We start from the raw sequence: 21,431 nt of genomic DNA, 5'->3' as shown, positions 1-21,431 counted from the left end.
TTAGAAATATCTTTGCCACAAACAAATCTGTTTTATTGGGGAAGTAGGTACTATTTTTATAACAACTGTGCAACGTTCGCCTCCACCGTTGAACGTTTGTCGTGAATTTGCAACATTTTGATGTAAAAATCACTTTGGTTATGGTAAAACTGTTATGAACTTCGTCTACGGCAAAGCATTGCACTTTTACCCAAAAATTCAAAACTTCTTTTAAACCAAAAATAGTTCATTTACAGCAAACGACGATTTATTACAGGAAAAAATGATTCTTTTGGTTAGTTTCCACTTGGCAGAGAATGTAATAAAAAGCTTGAAAAGTGTAGTATTTAAGGCATTTTCGCAAAGAACTGGATACCAGAACAACCTACCAACGCACAGTGGGAGAAAAACGAAAAAAATAGTAAGAAATATGCCGTGTGAGAGAGGGGAGAAAAAAATTCTAAGAAAAAAAGGAAATAAATTCTGCCCGAATTTTTTTTCAAAAATCCCCAAAATACCCCTCCTAAGCAAAGATGGTTTCAAAATCAGTATTTTTTAGTAAATTTGCTGTGGAGGCTACAAATATTGTTTGGTGTATAAATTTTTTTGCATGGGTTTAGGGGACATATAGAGTAAAAAACATGTGCCCAATTGGAGGATATGGACTTTGGAAATTTTAAAGTCGGGGGATTTGTATAACTTTTAACTGAATAATCCGATGTGGACACTTTTCGCTGCCATCTCGTTGTAAATACGTATCATGCATAACAAGTAGAAGCGTGCTAAGTTCGGCCGGGCCGAATTTTATATACCCTCCACCATGGATCGCATTTGTCAAAATCTATGCGTAGTGTCTCTTTTTAGGCAAACAAAGAATAATGAATAACAACTGTTATGCTATTGGAGCTATATCAAGTTATAGTCCGATACGGACAATAAATAATTAAATTTTGAACATTGTAGAAGTCTTTGTGTAATATTTCAGTCCATTCGGATAAGAATTGCGCTTTGTAGGGGCTCAAGCAGCAAAATCGGGAGATCGGTTTATATGGGAGCTGTTTCAAGCTATAGATCGATTAAGACCATATTGGATACGTAGGTTGAAGGTCATGGGAGAAGCCGTTGAACAAAATTGCAGCCAAATCGGATGAGAATTGCGTCCTCTAGAGAGTCAAGAAGTCAATATCCCAAATCGGTTTATATCACAGCTATATCAGGTTATGTACCGATTTGTGCAATATTTAGCACAGTTATTGGAAGTCATATCAAAACACCTCATGAAAAATTTCAGCCAAATTGGATGAGAATTGCGCCATCTAGAGGCTCAAAAAGTCAAGATCCCAGATCGGTTTATATCGCAGCTATATCAGTTTATGTACCGATTTGTGCAATACTTAGCACAGTTATTGGAAGTCATATCAAAACACCTCATGAAAAATTTCATCCAAATTGGATGAGAATTGCGCCCTCTAGCGGCTCAAGAAGTCAAGATCCCAGATCGGTTTATATGAAAGCTATACCAGGTTATGAACCGATACGAATCATACCTAACATAGTTGTTGGAAGTGACACCACAACACCATGTGCAAAATTTCAGTCAAATAGGACGATAATTACGCCCTCTAGAAGCTCGAGAAGTCAAGATCCCAGATCTGTTTATATCGCAGCTATATCAGGTTATGTACCGATTTGTGCTAGCACAGTTGTTGGAAATCATAACAAAACACCTCATGCAAAATTTCAGCCAAATCGAATGAGAATTGCGTCCTCTAGGGGCTCAAGAAGTCAAGATCCTAGATCGGCCGATTTAGACCGTGCTCAGCACAGTTTTTGGAAGTGATACCAAAAGATCGCGTGCAAAATTTCAGTCAAATCGGACGAGAATTGCGCCCTGTAGAGGTTCTTGAGCCTCTGAGGGCGCAATTTCAAGACCCAAAATTGGTTTACATGGCAGCTATATCAAAACATAGACGGATTTGGCCCATTCACAATCCCAATCGACCTACACTAATAAAATGTGTTTGTGCAAAATTTCAAGTGGCTAGCTTTAGAGTTAGTTAGAGTGCTTCTCCCACTTTCGGAACGATTTTCTCTCATTTGAGCCCAACAACATTATTCTAGCCCTATCCGTTAGCGCTGGGCAAATATGTACCATTTCGTACTTGTTGTTACTTTTTAGTACCTAAACGTACGAAAATAACCAAATCCAGCCTTATCCAGTGTCTATAACCCAAGACCAACATTCGTGCCGTGATTCTAGCTTCAGCCGTTTGGGCTGGGCGAGGATCAATCAGTCAGCACGCATCTCTTTTATATTATCTTCTGCGCAATAAAGTACTCAAGGTTCAATATAAACAAAATTTCTTTGAAATTCTACCAACATTTTTTCGTATGATCAAAACTAACTACACATTCAGATATTTCATATCAAAGCCAAACTAGACCGCTGTTGCAACCGTAACGAACAATGCAAAAGGCGCCAAAAGTAAGCGCAATGGCAAAAACAGCATTTTTTCACCACAAACGAAAACTTGTCAAAGTCGAAATGAGGTGAGCGAGTACATGAGTAATAAGTGCACTCGGTTGGTGGTGAGTAATTGAATATGGAGTACTGCCGCCGCTACTGTGTGAATTTGTTTCAGTTTTCAAAGCAAGGCAGACAAGTAACCATATAAAGAGAGAGAGAGAATGGGTGGGGTGTGAGTGTTAGTGCTGTTGCTGTTGCTTGGTTGTCAGCACTGAACACACAGTTATGGATATTTGCCGTCAGCTGAGAATAGCAACAGCAACAACAACAATAACTGTTATAACAACAGCAATGAGAAGAGCAAAAAATCAAAAATATCAGCCCAACAACCAACAATGCTGTGAAAATAACTGGTTTTAAGTATTTGTTTGCATTTCTTCTTCATTGTTTGTTTATTAAAGATTTAAAATCGTGTTTTCAGTTGAGTTAAACAAAAAAAAAATTATATTAAATTTGTGTCCATAAAACACATTTTTTTCTTTTCAATTTTTTATATGAGGTGTAGCCATTGGTCTTTGTTTGAATTTTTTGGTTAAAGTCACTTTCATTGTTTGCCATTTAGAGGTTTTGCCATAATTGGCATAACGTTCAAGTTTCTTGTTGTTGTTGTTGCTGTTGTTTTGAAGAGCTGATTGAGGGGGTTTTAGCTGGCCCACACCACTTAAGGGGTGAGCTTGAGTTATGAAAGGCAACGATAAGTTTTGGTCGAAAATATTTTTTTTTATGGCTTGAACACTTAACGCATTACCGAGATGTTTGTGTTAATTTTCACATTGCTGAAATCTCAAAATAGGTCTTTGTTTAATTGGGTGACATGCAATTTGAGGGAGGGAGAGGGGCACAGTAGGCTATAATCAATGGTTTTTCGCACATTTTTATTTGATAGAAAAGGCCTACATCATGCCTAGTAAACAAACTAACGCCCTCATATTTCACCTTTACTCTCATTATAACGAAAGCGGAAGATTGAGTGTTTATTGTGACAATTCTGAAAACTGTATGGAGGTAAATTCATTGTGGATTCCGACTTTACTAAGTTAGGTTCGAAGATGGGCTATATCGGACTTTATCTTCATATAGCACCCATATAGACCGATCAGCCGATTTATGGGATTAGGCCTAAAAAAGCCACATTTATTATCCGATTTTGCTGAAATTTGGAACAGTGAGTTGTGTTAGGCCACTCGATAGCATTCTTCAATAAGGTCCAGGTCGGTTCAGATTTGGATATAGCTGCCATATAGACCGATCTCTCGATTTAAGGTCTTGTGCCCTTAAAAGCCACATTTATTATCCGATTTTGCTGAAATTTGAGACAGTGAGTTAAGTTAAGACCCTCGACATACTTCTGCAATATGTCAGAGATCGATCCAGATTTGGATGTAGCTGCCATATAGACCGATCTCTCGATTTAAGGTTTTGGTCCCATAAAAGGTGCATTCATTGTCCGATGTCGCCGAAATTTGGGACAGTGAGTTAAGTTAAGCCCCTCGACAAACTTCTGCAATATGGCACAGATGGGTTCAGATTTGGATATAGCTGCCATATAGACCGATCTCTCTATTTAAGGTTTTAAGCTTATAAATGGCGCATTCATTGTCCGATATCGCTGAAATTTGGGACAGTAAGTTGTGTTAGACCCTTCAACATCTTTCTTCGATTTGGACCAGATCCATCTAGATTTGGATATAGCTGCCATATAGACCGATCTCTCGATTTAAGTTCTTGGGCCCATAAAAGGAGCATTTATTGTCCGATATCGCCGAAATTTGGGACAGTGAGTTAAGATAGGCCATTCGACATTAATTTTCAATTTGACTCAGATCGGTCTAGATTTGGATATAGCTGCCATATAGACCGATCGGCCGATTAGTTTATGGGTCTAGTCCCATTAAAGCCACATTTATTATCCGATTTTGCTGAAATTTGGGTGAGTTGTGTTAGACCCTTTAACATCGTCTTTTGATTTGGCTCAGATCAGTCCAAATTTGGATATAGCTGTCATATAGACCGATTTCGCGATTTATGGTCTTGGGCCGCATTTATTGTCCGATTTTGCTGAAATTTGGGACAGTGACTTTAGTTGAGCCCTTTAACATACTTCTGCAATATGTCAGAGATCGATCCAGATTTGGATATAGCTGCCATATAGGCCGATCTCTCGATTTAAGGTCTTGGGCCCATAAAAGGCTCATTTATTGTCCGATGTCGCCGAAATTTGGGACAGTGAGTTAGGTTAAGACCCTTCAACAACCTTCTTCGATTTGGCCCAGATCGGTCCAGATTTGGATATAGCTGTCATTTAGACCGATCCACCGATTTTAGGTTTTAGGCCCATAAAAGTCACATTTATTATCCGATTTTGCTGAAATTTGGGACAGTGAGTTGTGTTAGTGAGTTCGACATTTTTCTGCAACTTGGCCTAAATCGGTCTAGATTTGGATATAGCTGTCATATAGACCGATCTCTCGATTTAAGGTCTTGGGCCCATAAAGGCGCATTTATTGTCCGATTTTGCTGAAATTTGGGACAGTGACTTTAGTTGAGCCCTTTAACATACTTCTGTAATATGGCCCAGATCGGTCCAGATTTGGATATAGCTGCCATATAGGCCGATCTCTCGATTTAAGGCTTTGGGCCATAAAAGACGCATTTATTGTCCGATGTTGCCGAAATTTGGGACAATGAGTTGTGTTAGGCTCTTCGACAACCTTCTTGAATTTGGCCCAGATCAGTCCAAATTTGGATATAGCGGCCATTTACACCGATCCACCGATTTAAGGTTTTGGGCCCATAAAAACCACATTTATTATCTGATTTTGCTGAATTTTGGGACCGTGAGTTGTATTAGGCCCTTCGACATCTTTCTTCGATTTGGCTCAGATTGGTTCAGATTTGGATATGGCTGCCATATAGACCGATATCTCGATTTAAAGTCTTGGCCGAAATGTGGTTCACATATACTCAAGGTCGTGGGTATCCAAAGTTCGACCCGGCCGAACTTAGCACGCTTTTATTTGTTTTCTGATATTCTCGCCCAGATTTGAAGCCAGGCGTTCAGCGACAAAGACGGACATGCTAACCTCTGCGCTACAGTGGCCTCCATGTTCAATGTTGGCCAACCCAAATGACTGGTTTATTAATGTTATCTTCCTTTCCGGGAAAATTTGCCCTACTAAATCTGTCTCAATTCCATTTTCACTTATTAACCAAATAAACAAAAAAACAAAAAAAAAACAAACGATGGCAAGAAAAAACTTGTCTCTGTTATCTGGTTATTTGTCAAAAAAGAAAAAATTTTATTTTCACATTGCCAATCTTAGGGGAACACTCATCATAAACGTACCTAATCGCAATGTTTTCTATTAACCATAAAAAAAAGTACACATTTACGGTAAAAACCGCTTTAGATTTGACCAAAAAGAGTCGCAGAAATAAAAGCCAGTTGGATAACCAACCAACCAACCAGCCAGCCAACCATTCGAGCAACTCAATGACGGACGGCCAACGACAACTACGACCACTCACTCTCGATAAAGGAAAAACATGAACAATAACAACAACAACAAAAAACAAAACAAATTAACATTGATCCGATTTTAAGCATCTTAGAAATTCATAGCCATGGTTGTTGGTGGCCCGTCTAGTCGTATCTGTGAAATTACAAAATTTTTGGACGAAAAGAAATTGAAATTGAAACTGAAATTTCTTGTACTTACCGGGCAACTTGAGTGGTGTTGGACTGGCCAAATACTGTTTGTGGGCCAACAGCAGCACTATGGCCACAATAATCCAATTCATATTGGCAATTATGTGAAGCTGATTGGATGGAACCGAAGCCGATGTTGATGTTGATGTTGATGCCGGTGTCGGTGTCGGTACTGCTGTTGTAGTTTCTATGCTTGTTTCCAGATGGCGGTGACTATGATCGTTTCCAAATTGGCTGTTTTTCGGAGGGAGTCTAAGGAAAATCTAGGAGAGTTCCTATACTTTTCAAGCCACACGAGCACGAGTTTGTAGGTTGTTTGTTGCTGACTTTTGGGGGGGACGGACACCTCTGTCTGCCACAGAAGTAGAAGAAGTGGAATACAAGATCTTGTTGACTTCCACAATTCTCTTCTAACTCGTTTCTGCACTAAAACTAGTTTGTGTTGGCCGATGTTGATGTTTGATTGAGTGGTAGCTGTAGTGGTGGTGGTGGTGATGGTGTCGCGGCCACCACTTCTCCACTGAGAATGCTGCTTCTAGGAGTTTTCACACTTTTCTCTTCTATCTTTGTTCTGAGTATTGACATTTCACAAATTTTAGAAATTCATCGATGTTGAACATTGATGGATGGACGCGACGTCATCATCATCTTTCACATCATCCTCGTTATGATTTGTTTTTCTATCCGTTGGATTATTTAAGGAAAATTTTCCCGCTCGTTTCGATTTGCATTGCTTTCTATTTTTGATTTGCACAAATGATTTATACTTTGTATAAAAGCTTTAATTTTTTCTTTTCTTTGTTTTGGCAGCAATTTTTCTTAAAATTTCTTATCAGGGTTTACACCCTGTTTTGAGATTTGAAAAAATTTTTTTTTCACCTGGGATTTTTGATATTTTTTTTCTCGTTTGAATTTTTTTCTAGGGCTTTATTTTGATTGATTGGCAAAGTGTGAAAAATTGATTAGCATGCTGGGGCTATCTGAAAATAATACAAAAGATATAAAGAAAATCCATTAAATCTATTAGGAAATTCATAAAATATTGAGTTCATCAAAATTCGTGTGAGGGTGTGAATTTATAAATTAATTAACATGGTTATGAGCCATTTCAATGTCGAAATAAATCAAGGTGGAACGATAGATTTCAACATGGTGCTAAAAGTAATAAAAAAAAAGCGCGCAAGGTTCGGCCGGGCCGAATCTTATATACACTCCACCATGGATCGCATTTGTCGAGTTCTCTTCCCGGCATCTTTTCTTAGGCAAAACAAGAAGTAAAAAAGAGGTCATGAGAGGATCCGACGGTCAAAATTTCAGTCAAATCGGATAACAATTGCGCCCTCTAGAGGCTCAAGAAGTCAAGACCCCAGATCGGTTTATATGACAGCTATCAGGTTGTTGACCGATTTGAACCTAATTTAGCACAGTTGTTGGAAGTCATAGCAAAACACGTCGTGCAAAATTTCATTTCAATCGGATAGGAATTGCGCCCTCTAGAGGCTCAAGAAGTCAAGACAGCTATGTCAAAACATGGACCGATATAGCCCATTTACAATCCCAATCGACCTACACTTATAAGAAGTCTTTGTGCAAAATTTCAAGCGGCTAGCTTGACTCTTTCGAAAGTTAGCGTGCTTCCGACAGACAGACGGACGGACGGACATGGCTAGTTCGACTTAAAATGTCATATCGATCAATAATATATATACTTTATGGGGTCTCAGACGAATATTTCGAGTAGTTACAAACAGAATGACGAAATTAGTATACCCCCATCCTATGGTGGATGGTATAAGAAAACTAAATTGATTTTACACGCTTCACCGTCATGGGACAGGGCGTAGAATACAAGAATTGTGTCATAGCATTTGCAAAATGGCGAAATACTCTTTTCCAACCACTCAAAAAGGCAATTCGTATGTGGGACTATTGCAACATTTGTCAGACGACTGACTTTGCGATGTTTAGGGTTAAAAGGGACTGATATAGTTGCGAGCCCAGCTTCCTCTGTGTGTCTGTCTTTCTGTCTGTCTGTCCGTTTTCCTGTGTGTCGTTACAATATTGAAAATTTTGACAACGTGATAGGGTCATGCACCGATTGGGTCAATATTCACTTGGACCCCCGGGGGTCAAACCGAGTTTCTCTGCTACGTGGCAGAATTATCAATGAGGACTTTGGGGATAGTGTAATTAGAAAGCGGATGACAAGAGGAGCGCCTCAGGGAGGGGTGTTCTCGCCAATTCTTTGGATCCTAGTGATAAACCAAATTTTATTGAATCTCAAGATGAAGTGAGAATGATCGCATTGGCTGGCGACGTCTTACCACTGTATACGCGGACGACGCGAAGCAAATTTCCGTCGACTATCAGCGAGATTACGGAAAGATCACTAGGAAGAAAGTAGAGATGAGCTAAGAGAAATGAGTTGAAAGTGACCCCAGGAAATGCAGAGTATGCCCTCTCCACTCCCAGATACAAGTTATCGGAAAAACGAAATATCTGAGCCTAGTATTCTATTCTGTCTTGAAAATGGAATACACATGAAGTGGGCACTTGTTTGGTGGAAGGATGTGGAGACCTCGGTTCTCACAGATTGCTCCAAGATGGAATTAAAGGCGGGATTGGGAGTACTTTCTTTCAGGTCTGTGCCATAACCATGACTGCTATTGAGAAAAAGTGCAACATAAGGACCATACAACAGGTTCAGAAAACATATTGTCTTGGCATTGGCGGAGCGATAAGGACCACGACCTTAAGGGCACTGGAGACTACTCTAGATATCCAACCCATTGACATAGAGGTTAAGTGTGAGGCAGCCACTGCGGCTATGAGACTTACGGCGATGGGAGAATGGATTGAAGATGGGAGCAGCTCATTCCATCGCGGTATAATCGAAGTGACGATAGGAAAACTGAAAGGAAAGGAAGAAGTTTCCGTTCGAATACCTGAGAAAAACCTTGAAGTCGAATGCGAGGTACTGCTTCCATGGGTACAGTCTTGGTTTGACGGAACCCTAGTATTGCCATCTAGACAATCAAGTTACACGGATGGATCAAAGCTAAAGGAAAGAATGGGCCTGGGGGTCTACATCCGGAACCCAGGGACTGAGTTCTGTTTTAGACTGCCTGACCATAATACGGTCCTGCAGGCGCAGATCCACGAACAGTCTTGCAGTGTAAGAAGGAGATTAACGCCTTCTCTGAGGATGACAAAATCCGCATCGTTCGGGTGCCGGGCCATAGTAAGGGGGAATGAAAGGGCCGACGATTTGGCGGTGAAGGCCAAAGCTTTTCGGGTCGACGCAGTCCGAGTTTAGGGAGTGGACGACGAATGCACATGCAACATTGTGGAACAGTGAAACGGCGAAAATCCTATGGGAGATCCAGATCGTGTGAAGACGAGGTTATTACTGAAAGAAAGCAAGAAGGAGGTCAGTATAGCTATTGGCATCATAACGGGGCACTTAGGACTATGAGCTCACTTCTATACAATCAGTGCGGCAAGTGATAGCATCCTATGGGGGATCCAGATCGTGAGAAGACGAGGCTATTACTGAAAGGAAGTAAGAAGGTGGTCAGGACTATGAGTTCACTTCTGTAAAATCAGTGCGGCAAGTGATAACATGCGGGCAATATAGAGAGACGTTGGAGCATTTCCTTTGTCATTCGTGTCGAGTTTGGTCCAAATCGAAACCAATGTCATTTCAACCCATAATAGGGTTTGTAAATGATGCATTTTTTCACCGGACTTTAACCAAAGGTGGTTAACCTATATACCCGAGGTAGTGTGTAGGTAGGTAGTGGCCCGGCCGAACTTAGTGCTCTTTTACTTGTTTTCTTGACATTTTCAGAGTAACTAGAGTTGAATCCCCAATGGAAAAAAGGTACATAACTTTTTGACCCTCCTCCTTTGGTTAGTTTTCAAAACGCAAGATCTCCGGAATGGGTTGCCAGATTGAAGAAAAATGTTGTTTGCACTCTTATTTTTAGTTCTGTGGGAAAGCTCCATATCCCTTTACCTCCCAAAACTGACATCTGATACAAACATTGCAATGTAGCTGTGAAATTAAAGGTCATTGGGAGTAGAGTACGAATCTGATAGGCAAATTTAATACCAATTGTATGAAGAGAGATTATATCAAAAAAAAAAAAAAACTAAACCCCTAAACGTGAATGTGGTTCAATAGGAATAATATGGGACTCACATTCAAGATCTTTAGGAGATGAGTACCAATCTGACACCAAAATAAGCATCATGTGTTTGGGGTCGTTTTCACTGTTGAGGTATTGGCTTGCCCAAAAAGTAATTGCGGATTTTTTAAAAGAAAGTAAATGCATTTTTCATAAAACTAAGAATGAACTTTAATCAAATATACTTTTTTTACACTTTTTTTCTAAAACAAGCTAAAAGTAACAGCTGATAACTGACAGAAGAAAGAATGCAATTACAGAGTCACAAGCTGTGAAAAAATTTGTCAACGCCGACTATATGAAAAATCCGCAATTACTTTTTGGGCAACCCAATATTTCATTGTTGCCAGGCAAATGAAGACTCAACACTTCTCAGAAAATGGATAGCCCATATAACGATTTCTGCAGAGGTCGCAAAAAAGGAGCACAAATCAGTATTTTTGCTTAATTTAACTATCAAAAAATTGGGCAATTCCATCTTTGCCACGAAACCTTTCGGTTTGTCTGCAGTATGAGTTGGAAGGGACTGAACTTCTATTCTACCTACTCCATCTAATTGCAATCTCTCTTGTTTTCAAATCAAAAACTTCATCTTTTAAATCTCATTTCTACAACTGAATTTTCCCTGAACTTCAGCCATATCATAATAATCACACATAAAAAAATGATGTTTCATAAACTTTCACCCTAAAAAAGAAAATACAAAGTTATTTTTCTGGCAATGACTTTTCCTTCCCATTGTGATGGGGCAAACTCAACCAAAAAAAAACCAAAGCAAATCAGCTTGAAATTGAGCAGTAATGCGCGTAACTTAATATCAAATCAAATTTCACTTCCGCCCATGGCTATTTTCCGCCCAAAAAAAAAAAATCTCGTTAGCCATCCGATAGTCAATCATCTTTGCGCCCCGTACCCCCCTCTAGGTTTTTTCACATAAATAATATTTGATAATGAAACAAAAAGAAAGAAATTGCAAAAATAAGACATTGGGCGAGAGGAGGACAAAAAGGACCAAAACTTTATGCTGCTTCCCTTTTCATCAATCGCTTCCTCATACCCATCTCCTAAAGCCTGTTTTTTTTTTGTCTTCTCCACCCTCATTGCAAAGATAACAATACCAAAAGCAATTTATCATGGTGGAAGGAGGGACGGAGCCTGGGCTTCTCATCTTTGAGTTCAGGAATTTGAGGCCTAAATCATTGTCCTGTATTGTCTGCTATGGCTGTACACATTGAGAAGGATTCGGGGGCCAGCCAGCGACAGGTTGTTTGTCATTAGAGGGGACAAATGATATACTCGAAATTCTCACTTGCACCATTGCCACCAACTCAAATCTAAGGAGAACCTTTGCGATTAATTTCTTATTTCCACTCTCGTCTCAAAGGTAAGAGGAGTCCTTTATGGATTTTCTTCTACTTTGTCCTCTGTTTATTTATGTATGTAGGTCTTGGCTCCTCAAAGGACAGCAAAACTCGAAAATTGAAACATTGTAGAGTGCCAAAGAACAAGGGCGAAAACTTGACAGTATCACTGGGTTGCCATCAACCATATCAAAGCTTAATAACCGTTAGCAATTCCAGGTTTGTGGTTCGTTGAGGGGTATAAAATGGAGGTACCATGCATCAGTCGTACTGTGGCCAGGGCATTATGGCCACCATGGCTTCCAATTGCATAAATAAATAGAATTTGGTCAGGGAACAGCATCCAGCCTTAGGGACTAGGATTAAAGTGGAACAAGAAAGAACAACAATCATATAAGAATTCTAGGAATACAATTGTATTCTGTCTCCCTCTCTCTCTCTCTCTCTTTCTCTATATTTGTGTGTGTGTGTTCACTTATGAACACACACATGCACTCATCATAGAAATGTTTTTTTTTTTAAATCAAAATCTAAGCAAGCAGGCAAACACAGAGAAGTGAAAAAGCATAGGATATACAAGAAAACTCTAGAAAATCCTGTCATGTCCATAACTCATGAATGCAACAATGAAATAAGACTGCCACCACTTCATCCATATGCGAAACACCCAAAGGAGTTGCACTCTGTGCACTCAATGCTGGCACAAGTGCTGCATCAGAAAAAAAGGAGTTGTGAGCAGCAATACCAAAAACAAAAATTGGTCAGATGCAATAGACTCCCATATCCAGGCAAAAGGAAAAAGTGGGGGAAGTATTAAATTTGATTTTAGATTTCTAGAGCTCCTACTGTGTGAGCTACAGTGTGGTCTGCAATAGTTTTAAGAAAATTCTTATCTTGGACCAGGGGCAAATTTATTTTCTGGCCACCAGGCATTATATTTTGTTGCCCAAAAAGTAATTGCGGATTTTTTAAAAGAAAGTAAATGCATTTTTAACAAAACTTAGAGGCCGCTATTCTTATCCTATTCGGCTCAAAATTGCCATGAGGTATTTTGTTATGTTTTCCAACAACTGTTCTAAATATGGTTTAAATCGGTTCATAACCTGATATATCTGTCATATAAACCGATCTGGGGTCTTGACTTCTTGGTCCTCTAGAGGGCGCAATTCTTATCCGATTTTGCTGAAATTTTGCATGACGCATTTCGTTATGACTTCCAATATCTGCGTCAAGGATGATTCAAATGGGCTCATAATCTGATATAGCTGCCACATAAAACGATCTTGGATCTTGACTTCTCTCAGTCTTTATGTCCGTCATGGTAGGTCACTGTCACATGCTGACTAAAGGCTGAAGGTTGCCAGCAACGACTTTTGCAGAAGCTCTGAGGACATCGCAGAAGAAGAGACTATAGAACACCTTCTATGTGTGTGTCCCGCACTCGCAGTCAGAAGGAGTTCCACTTTAGGTTCTCCTTTCTTTGAGAACCTGTCTGATTTTGCGGATTAAGCATTCGCAAGTTATTGGGCTTTTCAGAGCGATCTGGATGGTTCAATGGTAGGAACTATAGAAGACATCTTCCTTTTTCTGTTCCAGTGGCATCACAATGGACGAAAACGTCTAAGTGAGTCTTAGCGCAGACTGTCACCAAAACCTAACCTAACCTAACCTAACTTGCGTCTTTGGACGGGACAGCTGTAAATTTCGAATAGGGCAACACCTTAGCATAGTTCTAGCATCAAAACTATCCTGGAAATGAAACACGAATGCAAGAAACCTAAAGCCATAGTATCATGAGAGCGATTCTGGATATGTAACCATTTAAAAGTTATATTCGGCACTGATCCAAGCATGCTTCTCTAAGGCTTTGCTCAGCATGCTGAAGTAGGACAGTTATTGCCACAGTTCCATTCTGGATAGCATAGATGTGGAGTGTAAACCAAGGAAGGTCTCAGACAACTCTGACACTGAGATCTATTCGAGATAAGATCTTCAGCATTTGCTTTGTCAGAAGAGAAGATTGCGAGATTGTGGCAATGTTTGAGGAAAATGAGAGCTCGATCTTCACTGAGTGCTTTAAGATGGAATGGGACAATCGATATCTAGTTGAGACTGCCGAACAAGCAGAGTTTTGAACTATTACGGTAGCTGCAAATGAAGGGAGGGGTTTATCAACTGAAATAAGGGGTTTACTTGAAAGGGAAGGCGTTTACCACCTGAGCAAGACCTTGGATTTGAAGAAAATAAGGTGGAGATGCGTAGCGGAAAGTTTTGCGGAAGTTTGAAAATTTGGGCTCATGACTTCTGTTCTGACTGGTGATCCCGCACACAGTGGTATTCTACGTCAAGCAAACCAGATGTCAGTCTTGCATAAATGGTAGTTGTAAAACGACTCAACATAGTACAGGGTAGCTGACACTATGTCCAATGACCACTATGTCCAATGACCACATTTTTTTGTGTGTAAATATTTGTTGTTTTTTTTATTCACGTGTCGAGGTATTCTAAGTTTAAAGCTACCCTGTAGCCGAGTTGGTAGCTTTCGAGCTTACGACCGCGTTGGTCGTAGGTTCGTTTCCCACAAGAGGCCTTGGTCTGTTACTACTATTCTATCACAATGAACTATAATTGTCTTAGTGAGTCTGTAAAGTACTGCCACTCTTACCTAACCTAATCTAAGTTTAAGACACACATTTTACCTTGACTGTTGAGTCGGTCAAAAAACGAAGTTCACGCTGCACGAATCTAATCTGCCGCTGTTTGAGATTTACAATGGCATTCATCAGCGTACCCATACTGGCATATTTTTAATCCCTGCTCTTTTAAATGGCCCAAATAGAAAAGTTCGGAGGATTGGCAAATTTAACAGCCACTGGAAATGATGTGCGGAACATGCTCTTTTTTGTAATTCTTGGTTTACACTTGCTTTTGATGACGATTGGCCATCGGCGGTCACGGCTGCCCATCACTTAAAATGGAAAACAAGTAAAAAGGCGTTAAGTTCGGCCGGGCCGAAATTTGGATACCCACCACCTCGGGTATATATGTAAACCACCTTTCATTCCGAATCTCGACCGATCTGGACCAAATTGACGAAAGATATCGAAGGGCCTAACACAACTCACTGTCCCAAATTTCAGCAAAATCGAATAATAAATGTGGCTTTTATGGGCCTAAGACCCTAAATCGGCGGATCGGTCTATATGGCAGCTATATCCAAATCTGGACCGATCTGGGCCAAATTGACAAAGAGCATCGAAGAGCCTAACACAATTAACTGTCCCAAATTTCAGCAAAATCGGATAATAAATGTGGCTTTTATGGGCCTAAGACCCTAAATCGGAGGATCGGTCCATATGGCAGCTATATCCAAATCTGGACCGATCTGGGCCAAATTGACAAAGAGCATCGAAGGTCCTAACACAATCCACCTTCCCAAATTTCAGCAAAATCGGATAATAAATGTGGCTTTTATGGCCCTAAGACCCTAAATCGGCGGATCGGTCTATATGGCAGCTATATCCAAATCTTGACCGATCTGGGCCAAATTGGCGAAGAATGTCGGAGGGCCTAACACAACTCACTGTCCCAAATTTCAGCAAAATCGGATAATAAATGTGGCTTTTATGGGCCTAAGACCCTAAATCGGAGGATCGGTCCATATGGCAGCTATATCCAAATCTGGACCGATCTGGGCCAAATTGACAAAGAGCATCGAAGAGCATAACACAACTCACTGTCCCAAATTTCAGCAAAATCGGATAATAAATGTGGATTTTATGGGCCTAAGACCCTAAATCGGAGGATCGGTCTATATGGGGGCTATACCAAGATATAGTCCGATTTAGCCCATCTTCGAACTTAACCTGCTTATAGAAAAAAAAAAGAATCTGTGCAAAGTTTCAGCTCAATATTACTATTTTTGAAGACTATAGCGTGATTTCAACAGACAGACGGACGGACATGTCTAGATCGTCTTCGATTTTTACGCTGATCAAGAATATATAATCGGAAATGGATATTGCGATGTGTTGCAAACGGAATGACAAAATGAATATACCCCCATCCTTCGGTGGTGGGTATAATAACATCGGGTGGCCGTACGCAGGTTCAAATTCTCGAATTTTTCCTCCTTTCGAACATTTTGGGAGTGTAAGAAAGCAAAATTGAGAAATTTATCTCGTCAGGGAACACAATGTTCGCAAATTGACCACGTTCGTGCTAGTGCAACAACTCCTATCCTTTCGAGTTTAAGTTTTTTAATACCCACCAACACAGGATGGGGAATATAAATATCATTTAATTTTTAACTCTGCAAGACTGTACGTGACCTTACCGTCCTGGTTGTTATTGCCCTTATGGTAATTTTACTATAGGTAAAGATGTTCACACTCGACGTCCTCGCGTTAACACCACACCACTTCACTCATTCCGTGATCGCCCGGATCTCCGCCTGCAGGACCGTATTATGGTCAGGCAGTCTAAAACATATCTCAGTTCCCTGGGTTCTCAATGTAAACCCCCAGGCCCACTGTGTCCTCTAGCTTTGAACCATCCGTGTAACATGATCTTTCAGGTGCCAATATTAGGGTTCCGTCAAGTCAAGACTGTGCCGATAGCAGCAGTGCCTCGCACTCGACTTCAAGGTTCATCTCAGTTATTCGATCGAAAAACTATCCTCGCCTCGATTATACCGCGATGGTATGAGCTGATACCATCATCATTCCATTCTCCCATCGCCTAAAGTCTCATAGCCGCAGTGGCTCACACCTCACACTTAATCTGTATGTCAATGGGTCGGATGTCTCCAGTGCCCTAGTGGGCGTGGTCCTCAAGGCTCCGCCTATGCCAAGACAGCATGTTCTCTGAACCTGTTGTATGGTCCTTATGTTGCACTTTTTCTTCATAGCAGTCCACCAAACTACTGAGGCATAAATAAGTATTGGTCTCCGATTCAAGCCCCATTCCGAGCCTACGGTCCGTCTACATATTGCCCAACATCTGTGAGCCTTCTCAGTACGCTCCTGAATGTGAGACTTCCAATTCAGTTTCCTGTCCAAGATCACACCTAAGTATTTGACCTTGTCAGATATCGAAATCGTCTTACACTACCAGTATCACACTATAATGATTTATGATGGGATACACAAACATTTTGTTCACTTTGAGGTGTTTGAGTGCACCAACAATAGCCGGTTTTGATTATCCTGGCAATCTTTTAAAAGGGTTTCTAGATTTGGCTTCTTGTGCCCTCAGAAACTTTAATTTTTTCTCCAGTTGGCTAAATTTTGGTACTTCCACTTGAATCGTTATGCCAGACGATCGTTTTTCGTGGATCGATAGTGGGTAACCAAAGTTCCTGCTGACTGAAATTGTCGTTTTTTTAACTGCATTCAAAGAAAAATATTAAAATCCAATTCCCATCACCGTGTTCTCATTAGGCATTTCCAGTTAAGACATGCTACAATTTGTGAAAAAAAATATTTAACTGTAATGTTGATGACAATCATGACGACCATGATGCTGATGATGATGATGATTTGCTTATTTGTTAACATACAACACAATATTGTCTGGTTGTGGTTTTTCTTTGCATTTTTATGTGTCGCCTTTAGCAATCGCAAGACAGGGGGTACTAACTTTGAATTTGACACAGTTGCTGAGTTAAACAATGACAAGATTTGTCAGCCGTCATCTCCATCTCAAAGAGGTGTTGTGTTTTTGTTTTTTCAAATACCTTTAAGATATGCAGATAATCATATGCAAATCGTTTGTCAGAAAATAAAACCATGTTTAGACAAAAAAAAATTAAAATTCAAATTCCATTTCAAGCAGGAAGTATAAATTAAACGAAATAATTTGGTTAAAAGGCGTAAAAACCGGCGAAAATATCAGAAAACAGTTTTCAACGGTGGTTGTTGTCCTAACTATTGCTGACGACATTTGTCGGGTATCCAGGTATAAGGCATCGCTATGAGGCACTCCGTTTGGACTTGGCATAAAGAAGGAGGTCAATTGTTATGGAGCTAAAACTTAAAGCGGACTCAACTCTTTGACATAAAAGAAGTTTCCCCTGTTCCTTTATTATCTTCTTCTATTTGTGTTTGCTTGCTTGTCGGTTTGTTTGTTTGTTTGTTCCGTATAGACTCAAAAACGGCTGAACCGATTACCTTGGAATTTTCACAGATTGTGTAGGTTGATCTAGAAGGAAACATAGGCTATGTAATTTTTTGATATCGGAAGGGGTGAGGACCCTCCCCCTTACCTCAAATGTACTACCCAAAAATAAAAGTGGACGGATCGGGACAATATGGGATTCAAATGAAAGGTATTCAAGAGTAGAATACGAATTTCATTATAAAAGTTGGGTCCAAGTACCGGGGGGGAGCCGCCCCAGCCCCAACAACCCCCTAAAAAAGGTTTATTTGACGATCATAACAATATGGGACTCAAATGAAAGATATTCGGGAGTAGATTATCAATATGGTCAGGAAGTAGAAATAGGCTTTATAATTTATTGATAACGGAAGGGGGCGGACCCTCCACCGTTACCCCTAAAACACCACCCAAAATCAAAAGTGGACCGATAAGGACAATATGGGTATCAAATGAAAGTATGCGGGAGTAGATAACGAATCTGGCATACAAATTCATGTTGAAGTATGGGGGTCCCTCATAAAAACGCCCCAAATTGGCACATTAGCCAATCATGGATATATGGAACTCGGTTTGTTTGTTCCGTATAGACAGAAAAACGGCAGAACCGATTTTATCGAAATATTGTGTAGGTTGGTCTGGAAGGAAACACAGGTAACGGAAGGGGGACGGACCCTCCCCCTCATGCCAAAATCCAACCCAAAATAAAAAGTGGACCCATCGGGACAATATAGGTATCAAATGAAAGGTTTTTGAGAGTAGAATACGAATATGGCATTAAAATTTGAGTCTAAGTACCCATCGGGCCGCCCCAACCACAAAACTCCCCCAAACAAGCGTATTGGACGTTCATTTCAATATGGGGCTCAAATGATAGGTATTCGGGAGTAGATTTCGAATCTGGCATACAAAATCATATCGAAGTACAGGGGGTCACGCCACCCCTCAAAAACGCCATTAGACCCCTTATGACAATATGATATGATATGGCTGAACCGGTTTTCTTAAAATTTTCATATATTGTGTACTTGTACGTTTGTCAGGAAGGAAACATAGGCTATATAATTTTTAGATATAGGGTGGTGGCGGACCCTCCCCCTTACCCAAAAAATGCCACCCCTATCCGAAAGTGGTCCGTTAGGCACAATAAGGGCATCAACTGAAAGATATTGGAGATCAGAAAACGAATATGGTATTAAAATTTGGGTCCAAGTACCCATCTATTATCAAAAGCCAGTAGTTCCTTCGTACTCCTCCATTCGAAGATAGGACAGAGTATCCTGGCAGTTCGTCATGCATGAACAGACTCCCACCTTGTCAGCGATTGGTTTGATGCCAGTGGCAGAGCCATTCCTGATATATTCGCCCGTCTTCTCGTTTCCGGGAATATAATCCTGTCCGGGATCCGCAGCTAGAACTATATCGTGATCCCGTAGTCTATTCGGGAATTCCAAACATTCCACCACGCACTTCGACCTCAATGTTCTTGAACCCTAAACCTTGAGGGTCGCCATATTCTCCACATAAATCTTGAGTTTTGAAAACCGTAAATCCTTTCCTAGAATATTTTTGCGGCTACATTATGGCTTTATGGTAGAAATGCTCCTAATAGACCGTACACTCGTCTGGCACTCTCACGGACATACTGATGTTAAGTGTCTCGGAGTATACCCCCATCCTGTCCCTGACTCCACGTTGGAGACATCTATGACGACCAACTTACCATAAATGTTTTACTATTTTGACACTACCACCATCTATACGTCAGGTCAGCTACTTTTTGCCACTTGCCACCCTCTCTATTATTTTCAGTAGTACGACAAGTGGCACATTTGCTAGTCCAGCGATTGGTTTCCGGGAATATAATCCTGTCCGGGATCCGCAGCTAGAACTATATCGTGATCCCGGAGTCTATTCAGGAATTCCAAACATTCCACCACGCACTTCGACCTCAATGTTCTTGAACCCTAAACCTTGAGGGTCGCCATATTCTCCACATAAATCTTGAGTTTTGAAAACCGTAAATCCTTTCCTAGAATATTTTTGCGGCTACATTATGGCTTTATGGTAGAAATGCTCCTAATAGACCGTACACTCGTCTGGCACTCTCACGGACATACTGATGTTAAGTGTCTCGGAGTATACCCCCATCCTGTCCCTGACTCCACGTTGGAGACATCTATGACGACCAACTTACCATAAATGTTTTACTATTTTGACACTACCACCATCTATACGTCAGGTCAGCTACTTTTTGCCACTTGCCACCCTCTCTATTATTTTCAGTAGTACGACAAGTGGCACATTTGCTAGTCCAGCGATTGGTTTCCGGGAATATAATCCTGTCCGGGATCCGCAGCTAGAACTATATCGTGATCCCGGAGTCTATTCAGGAATTCCAAACATTCCACCACGCACTTCAACCTCAATGTTCTTGAACCCAAAGTATTGAGGGTCGCCATATTCTCCACATAAATCTTGAGTTTTGAAAACCGTAAATCCTTTCCTAGAATATTATGGCTTTATGACAAACATCCTCCTAATAGAATGTACACTCGTCTGGCACTCTCACGGACAGACCGATCTTAAGTATCTCAAAGTATCCCCCCTCCCAATCCAGTGCCTGACTCCATCTTGGAGCCCTCTGTAAAGACCGAGGTGTCATTCTCTTCAAACATAGCATGCCTGCTCCACTCCTTATCTACGAAAAGATCTTTTCTTGAATCCGGTGCCAGGTAATCTGAGACTCTCTCCTGAGCGGGAGACTCTCTCTGTGTCACAGCGGTCTCCATTAACTCAACCACCATGCGTGAATGTTCATGTTCGGCCTGGGCCGACTAAGCGCTTTGTTGTTTGTATTTTGGACTTCAAGAAGAATAACCTGGAAAATCACTAAGAAAAAGAAGGCAATGTTTACACATGAAGAGATGTTGTACAACAGCTGAAGGGATTAGCTTGTGGTAGCCAAGTCTGTGTGGCGCTTTTCATCCTAAAGATACATCAAATGGGTTATTTAACCCATTATGACATTATGGGACTCAAACGAAAGGTATTTCAAGTGTTTGGGGGTACGCCCTAAAGTACCTCCTAAACTGAAGTTTCTTTTCGGTTGGGAATAAAGAACGAATTTGATATGTAGATTCAGTGCAAAGTGTAGGTGGCCACCCCTACCACAAAACACCCTCCAAACGGTTCAAATTTACCCGGCCATGGCAATATGGGGCTCAAATTAAAGGGATTTGGAAGTGCATCAAGAATTTGATATCCATATTTGAATCAAAATGTGTGAGGTACCATACCCCCTAATGAGAACATTACCACCAGGAACCGAGAAGGGGCTAATTCTCACACATCAACGAGTGCTTTCCGATTCAAGTTTTAACTCAATGATAAGGGACCTTTTTCTAGCCGAGTCCGAACGGCGTTCTGCAGTGTGACACCTCTTTGGTGAAACCATGCATGGCATTGTACCTCGCAAATGTCGCCAACATTAAGAGGGGATAAACACC

The 21,431-nt window shown here is 40.7% G+C and overlaps 1 protein-coding gene across 2 annotated transcripts in view; it reads right to left on the bottom strand.

The window, feature by feature from the left end:
* Positions 1 to 21,431, bottom strand: part of LOC106082815 (uncharacterized) — a 656,305-nt gene that overhangs the window by 580,443 nt on the left and 54,431 nt on the right. The window contains exon 2 of one of the 2 annotated variants that reach the window (XM_059364021.1): positions 6,226 to 7,191. In XM_059364021.1, the coding sequence (XP_059220004.1) occupies positions 6,226 to 6,307 (82 nt within the window). In that variant the 5' untranslated portion in view covers positions 6,308 to 7,191. Of the gene's footprint in view, positions 1 to 6,225; positions 7,196 to 21,431 lie in introns of both variants that reach the window. The other variant, XM_059364020.1, reaches the window with a different exon arrangement.

The sequence above is a fragment of the Stomoxys calcitrans genome, chromosome 2, assembly GCF_963082655.1.
Source record: "Stomoxys calcitrans chromosome 2, idStoCalc2.1, whole genome shotgun sequence".
NCBI classification, from domain to species: Eukaryota; Metazoa; Arthropoda; class Insecta; order Diptera; family Muscidae; genus Stomoxys; species Stomoxys calcitrans.
The sequence above is the reverse complement of the archived record's forward strand: the minus strand, read 5'-3'. Positions and strand labels throughout refer to the sequence as shown.